General features: G+C 38.6%; 1 protein-coding gene across 1 annotated transcript; it reads left to right on the top strand.

Annotated features, from left to right (window-relative positions):
- Positions 1–4443: 4443 nt before the first annotated feature.
- LOC118598385 (GRB10-interacting GYF protein 2-like) lies at positions 4444–7022 on the top strand. The gene is made up of 2 exons (XM_036211045.1): positions 4444–4594; positions 4763–7022. Exon 2 carries the CDS (start codon positions 5520–5522, stop codon positions 7020–7022), a length of 1503 nt encoding a protein of 500 aa, XP_036066938.1. The 5' UTR covers positions 4444–4594; positions 4763–5519.
- Positions 7023–7743: the final 721 nt, after the last annotated feature.

The following is a 7743-nucleotide window of genomic DNA, read 5'->3' as shown; positions in this document are numbered from 1 at the left end:
TCATCTTTATACACCGCCCATTCCAGATTGCTATTTAGACCTTAGACTCTTTTTTCCCTAACATCCCCCCAACCTCCTCCTTCTTTGTTTCCGTCTGGTCCAACAAAAAAGGAAAAAAGGTACAACATATCAATGTAAATAAAGTTTAGTATAAAATACATTATGGTGTAAATTAAAATCTGTCCAACAATAGAGGCTGCACATACCTGCTTGCTTAGCTGTTGGACAGGACAAGTTAAAAAAAGGAAAGAAAAAAAAAGAAACAAAAAGAGTTTGATCCCATACAGATGCACAAAGAAACACAAATTTATACGTTGGTTATATGATAGATCTCATCAGTGTCTGTAAACACGTGTTGCATATAGTTTTGATAGTGTAATTTGTTTCAGTACACTCGCTCAAACCATGTTTGTTTGCTGCTGCCTGGGGGGAAGAGACCATTGATTCTTTTTGGGGGTAATGTTTCCCTAAAAGCTACACAACCAGAGTATGTCGCTGCAAAGAGAACCTCCAGAACCAAATGGGACACATTCTCTGGCTCTCATCAAATATTTGTTCCCCCAAGAACACCACAAACCCGTCACTGCCATGTCAAAGTGGTCTTTCAAATTGTGCAAACTGTGTGTAAATGGTGACGTCTCTGGTGAAAGTAGGCTTTAAGTGGAGGGTTCTTTAATTTATTGAATTTGTTTGATGTGGAATGAAAACAAAAGGAGCGATTTGTAGAAGACGCCCCATCGTTTGGTATTTTGAGTGACTCCTTGTTTGAGCACTGTGGCCACCTCACTACACTGTCAGTACTCCCATTGAACACTTTTCCATGCTTGTCTGAATGTTGTATGATTGTGGGGTTTGCCACGTGTAACTGTAGATATTTTCCTGTATTTTAACCATTTGGGTTTGGGAAGTCTTTGACTGTATTTGCCTGTAAAGGAAAACAAACCAGTCTCCTGCTCTTGGAGTGCCTGCCACAGCTGCTAAACACAAACTAAAGAGGAAGCTAGAGCTGTTGTCCAGGGACTCTTGTTAGTTGCTGCAAACATCCTCACCGTTTTTACTGAAATGTGGTCTCTCAAAGGGGTGGAGTGCTTCTGTGTGTCATGTATGTTCAAAGTGCTTCAACCCTGTCCTAGTGCATTCTTCTGTGGCCGCGTTTTCCTTTTGAAATCCTGTTTTTTTGCCTTATTTTAAGATAGATTTCCCATATTTTTGCCAAACCTTTCTTTCTTTGATCCCCGACTGCCTGTCTTTTAAATTCTGTTTTAATGTTTTAAGGAGGACTGTGCCTGAGTTAGTTTAATCAATACTTTTTACTGTGTATTTATTTACAATGTTGGTTTTTATTTGCCACTAAGTGAGCCTCTTGTGCAGTGTATGGTGCTGTGTTGTCACACATTGTGGGAAATCCTTCGTGTGCTTTACTGGTTTGTGACTGTCTGTTCAGGTTTCCAAACCAATGATTTAGATCACATACAGATGTAGACCCCTGCCTCTTTGCACATGCTGACTTTTTGTCTTCAAAAGCCACAGTAATCACAGATATGTTTCTGTTTTCTTTGAAGCTTTACAGCTTAATGTGTAGATGGAGGTGTCAGATTACCTGCAGACGCAGATGCAGTGCAGATCAAAGAATCTGGTTGATCATACTCGTGCTGTTTCAACTTCTGCAGCTGAAAATACAGGACTTATATATATATATATATATATATATATATTAGAGCTGTCAGGCGATTAAAATTTTCAATCGCGATTAATCGCATTTTGTCATGAGTTAACTCGCGATTAATCGCAAATTAATATGTGGCCTTTTTTAAGGAAAAAAAAGTGGAATTTAACAGTTTAACAATTTAGCAATTTCACAATTTAGTAGTTCTACATTAATTATGAAAACAAGAATGGCAAAATGTATAGTTTTCATCAGAACTACTTTATTTTGTAACATTGTATTGAGATAAACTTTCTTAATAATCAAAGGCTGTAACATAAAATGCTTAACAAAAGCCCAAGTGCAAGTGAAGGTCATTTTAAATTCAAAACATCAATCAACGTTCAGTAAAATAAAATTAAAAAAACATCAAAAATAAAATTTCCATAACACTTTCATGTTCATTTTTTGTCAGAACCAAATCTTTTCCTCCTCTGCTGAATTGCAGTAATAAATGAAATAGAGATTTATCATTTCCAATTAACTTTTGTTTTTTAAAACATTAAAGACTGAGAAAAGCGGGATACTCTGTGGATAGTTTGACAGTCTGTTACTGCCGCCGCGTTCTCTGGCTGCAGCTCGATGCAGCGACGTGTCCAGCGGAGCTCACAATGAATATGCCGGCAGACAGACCGCTATGCTGGGGCTGGATCACGCTTAAACCTCCAGCACATTTAAAACGTCCTCCGGTACGCTTGCTGTTCGGAACATCGGGGGTCTGCAGCTCTCGGGACGCGGCGCTGGATGCGAGCCGGTACCACCAGACGTGGTACTGGACGCGAACCGGAGCCGGGTTAGGGCAGTAGTATAAACCTGCAGACCCGGAGACCACCGGAGACCCAACAACGTTCTCAGGACCGAATTTTTAGGACCGCATTCTCAGGCCCCTGGCTTTTTTTAACACAGCGCCCCTACCGGCTGGAGGACTAACAGCGTTCTCAGGACGATTTCAGGAATTGTTTTTTGAGACAGCGCCTTCTTGCTGCTGGGTGCCGTTTATCGTTTTATTTTTTTAATAAATGTTACTAATGGTGAGAATTGGGTATGTTTCGGTCACCCTTAACTTTGATTATGACTGAATATTTCCAATGTTTTTCTTACTTTTATCTATCTACTGATAGGGAGTTGAGTCTGGTGTTTTCTAAGCTCCTGAAACTTGTCAGAAATTGAGAATATTGGGATCTGAAGACAGAGCCTGGAATGACTGTGAAATATTGCTACTTTGGCGCTTAAAAGGTTAATATAAATTTTCTTTACATTTTGTATTATTCTGTAGCACAAATTTAACACATTCTCCATGAGAAACACATGTATTTCAAAATAAAATAAAATATACAAACATTAAAACATGCCAGAAAATCAAATAAAAACCAAAACCGAAACAGAAATTAAACAGTATCTGCTGAGGTTGTAGAATAACTTTTATTATGAGTTGCATTAAACAGAATAATTTACATTCATGATGCATTATATTAAACTAAAACAAAAAACAGATAATACTTGTAACTTCCTAAATGTTGATTTCTGTACAATAAATCACAGCTGTTAATAATTTGAAAACATTTTTTAAATTAAACATTATAAGGTGGAAAAAAAAACTTTCTAGTTGGAGAGATCTCTTCTTTTTTTCAATTTTATACCAATCTTCCTGTCAAATTCCTCTACTTACTAAAAGCAATATTTTCCTCTTAGTAAGTCTTGGAGAATGAATTTGAACCTTTAAACCTTTAAAAACATGTTGGTTGGAAATACTTTGTAGAACAAAACGGGCAGTGGTTATTTCTGCAGCATTCAACCCACTTTTATCTGAAGATTTCCTCTTTTGAATTGTTGTATCCATCTGGAAATAAAGATATAACAGTCAAATGTACAATTGTAGACCTACAGTATAAAAGTAATTTACTTCTGAACAATACAGCATAAATACTTAATATTATTATAAGAAGTGATATTTTTGGACAATAGCAATAAATCAAGTTTGCATATTACACTGCAAAATAGTAAAATATATATCAATTCATTTGTGGCTTTGCTCAGTAAACATTTTGTTTTCTCCTGTTTTGTCATGCATGCAAATCATATTTGGGTTATAATGAGGCAATATTAATGAATTTAACCAAAGAAAGTTATAACAAATAAAAAACATGAAAAGATTAAAAAATTGTGCGTGCTGTAAAATTCTGCAAGATGTATTGCTAGAAAACCATCATGAATTTTGATTTACACAGACAACATTAATTTGGATAAAAGCTAAGCTAAGCTAAGCTTCATATAGACATCAATGTTTATGTTTCTGCAAAAATCTGAAATTTATTGGTTTAGTTTTTATATTTTAAGATTTATCTGATAAATTACCTAGCTGTTTATGTTGTAACAGCGCTTCGATCATGTTTTTACTCTTACTACTCACGTGTGCAATGTACCTCGTAAAGTCTTCATAAAGTAATAAAACAAACTCAAACCAGTAGGGGCGCTGTGTTAAAAAAGCCTGGGTCCTGAGAATGTGGTCCTGAAAACGCTGCTGGGTCTCCGGGTCTGCAGGTACACCCTTCTCGGTGTAAATGACCCAGTTTATAATATTATGTATTTTTGTGTAATTCCTCTTTTGATTAATGAAAGATGCCTTCAGTTTCTTATATATTACGTTAAATTTGTAAAGAAATGTTTTAAAACACTGTGATACAGCTTATTTTGTGTATTTATGTGGTGAAGACTTTTATTTTGAAAGCACATACCTACTTCCGGTTTTACGTGAAATTTCTATGCACGTGTCGATTGAGCAAAGACTGAGAGAAGGATGATAGCGGACGCTCGTACGAAGGGAGAAACGGACTGAAGATCGTTTTAAAACCACAATTTATGTTTAGCATCTAGCTGGAAGGCGAACAGGTATGATTATTGTTTATGTTTATGGTTTATATTTTGTGATTATTTGCAGTTTATGTCAAGAAGACAACTGTTTAAAGTTATGTAGTAAGCTAGTGCTGCTAGCTCATGGAAAACGTGGCTGTGAATCAAAAAGGGAAATTGTAATGAGTTTGTTGTTATTTTCTTCAGCTCTTACGGTGTGACTATGCCTGTGGAGTAAATAAATGGGTTGGAATACCCCACCATAGTCCATCAGTTATCGTCATTGAGTCCATCGTCTGAACAAGTCCGGCTGGAATGCTACAGTAAGAGCTGACACCTGCATCATCCGGCGGCCATACTGCACCACGGAGTCATGAGGACAAGCAAGGGGCTGTGCTGCTAATCGTTTGGCGTTGAAGATCATACACTTCATCAAGCAACTCAGCACCATTCTACGGGTCCACAAGACAATCATTCTGCAGCTGGCTTAAGGTTTGATGTGACGGTCAGACAAGGTATGGAACATTTCATCCAGCTTGAGAAGAAAAAGGTCAAGCTTCAACGAGAACATTAATTCGTCCAATAAGAAGTGGTTAAAGAAGCAAACGGCGTCAAATATAAGGAACATTTGCCGAATTAAATTCAGAACAAAGGAAACATTTAAGTAAAGGAACTGTTATTATCACTGTTTATTCCTTGATTTATTTTGATGGTGGAAAAATATTCTGTTTGATCTGTGCAAGGTTTAAAAGGTAAATTGAGTTCTGTTAAAAAATATATTAAAAAAAGAGGGTTTGATTTAACATTCTGAGTTTGTGATCTAAATAAGCAGTTCATGTTAACTGGATTTTATATTTCATTCTGAGTTACATTTAAGTTATCTGTTTTTATTTCAAACATTAAGTTCTTTCCATTTGTGTAGTCTACAAGCATTACTGAAGGAACTGTTTGAGTAAAGTTAAAAATGGAGGAAACAGAAAGTCATATTCCACAAACAGAGTTACAGAAAGAAATAGATAGCCTGCACTGCAGAATCGAAAGGCTCAAAGTTGCTCTAGAAAACACCTTGGAGACAACTGAGAGAGAACATTTAGAAACGGAAATTCAAAGTAAGGAAGAAATACTAAATGGCTTACAAAGCGAGCTTAAAGAAGGTGTCCGACGCTCAACACGACAAAAGACCCCAACTCCAAAAATGCTTGAACTGCAAATGGAGGAGGCAAGAAAAAGAGAAAGAAAATTAATTTTATCATATGAAAAATGGAAGGCTCAAGCTCGCAGATCGAGAGAGCAGCTGAAGTCAGATATCGGTGAAAGTGAGTTGGTGGATCTGATGGATTCTTTGGAAAAGGAAAAGGATGATGTGCTAAACGCTTATCTCGAACTACGAAAATCCATCACACCAGCACCAGAACTGCGACGCCATGTTGATAGTTGTGAAGCAGTAACAGCAGATATCATGAAGGTTAGCTACGAGAGAATGGCAGGCATAGACGGAGATTATGATCCACAGCAAGTACAACAGCGTCTTAAGGAGCTACTCAAGAGCAGATATGCACGCTCCATATATGGATCCACCGTCTCCAGAGTGTCAAGGTCAATTCAAAGTCAAGAAGGCACCACCTTAACAGTTAAACAGGTGGATGCTGCAGCAGAACTCGCCGCAAAGGAAGCTGAGTTTGAAGTTCTCATGGAGGAAGAGAAACAAAGAGAGAAAATAGAAGAGCAACAAAGACAAATAGAAGTAGAAAGGCGCAGACTAGAACGTATTCAAGTAGAAAAGGATCTAAAGGCTGCTCGAGCTAGGCTGCATGTCTACAATCAAGGTGTGTCCCAAGAAGGTAGCGTACATTCACATTGGAGTTCTGAAAGAAATCATCACAGCCTCCATGTGACCGGTAATCAGAACCCTGTTGTCACTGTATCATCACCTGACGTGAATGCCTTATCCCTCGCACAAGCCTTGCAGGAGAGCATGGCTCTGAACAGACTTCCAGTCCCAGAACCATCTGTTTTCAATGGCGACCCCATCAGGTTCATCGAGTGGAAAACATCCTTTATGTCTCTCATTGATTCAAAGGCCATCTCTGCAGCAGACAAGCTATTCTATCTGAGAAAGTATGTAGGTGGCCCAGCCCGTAAAACACTGGAGGGAACTTTCTTTAGAAATGATAACGAAGCTTACAGGGATGCATGGAACAAGCTTAATGATAGATACGGACAACCCTTCATCATACAGAGAGCCTTTAGGGACAAGCTATCAGACTGGCCGAAAATCCTACCACGTGATGCAATAGCTCTAAGAGAATTTTCCGACTTTTTGAACGCATGTCAAGATGCAATGTCACATGTAAAGAGCCTCGAGATCCTAAACGACTGTGAAGAGAATAAAAAGCTCATTCAAAAACTACCAAACTACCAGAATGGACAGCATCTCAATGGAACAGGAAGGCCACAGAACACCTGAAAAGGAACAAAGAGTTTCCCAGCTTCAAAGATTTTGCTGCATTCGTGGCAATGGAGGCGGAGATTGCTTGCAATCCGATCACCTCAGCCTTCGCTCTCCACAGCACAGAATCTAATGCTGCAAAACGAAACAACAGAGAAATTAAAAGAAACAAGGCAAGTGTCATGAACACTCAAATCGAGGCTGACATTGAAAGGCAGAGGCCAGCTAAAGGAAAAGAAAAGGTTCCTTGTAGTTTCTGTCAAGACCTACAGCATAGACTACATGGATGCCCCAAGTTCATTGCAAAAACCCTGGATGAACGAAGAGGATTCATTAAAGAACATAAACTCTGCTATGGCTGTACCAAACCTGGGCATAATGCTAAGGACTGTCGACACAGACATTCATGTGACACCTGCAAAGGTAAACATCCCACATGTTTACATGATGACAACTACGTGAGGAAGGCAAGGGTGTCAACTCAGGAAGATGCCACCCCAAGAATTGCTGTTCAAACAGAAACTGCTGCAACTTCGATGTCAGTAGCAACCGGACAGTGCACCAATACATCTATGATTGTGCCTGTATGGGTTTCAAGGATCGATGGAGAAACTGAAAAACTGGTTTATGCTCTGCTGGACACGCAAAGCGACACAACATTTGTCGACCAGGATGTGAGCAATGCTCTAAAGGCCGAGTCCTGTCCAGTAAAGCTGAGATTAACAACTATGGTTGGACG

Source organism: Oryzias melastigma, unplaced genomic scaffold (genome assembly GCF_002922805.2).
Source record: "Oryzias melastigma strain HK-1 unplaced genomic scaffold, ASM292280v2 sc00414, whole genome shotgun sequence".
Lineage (NCBI taxonomy): Eukaryota > Metazoa > Chordata > Actinopteri > Beloniformes > Adrianichthyidae > Oryzias > Oryzias melastigma.
Note: the sequence above shows the minus strand (reverse complement) of the source record. Positions and strands in the feature narration are given on the sequence as shown.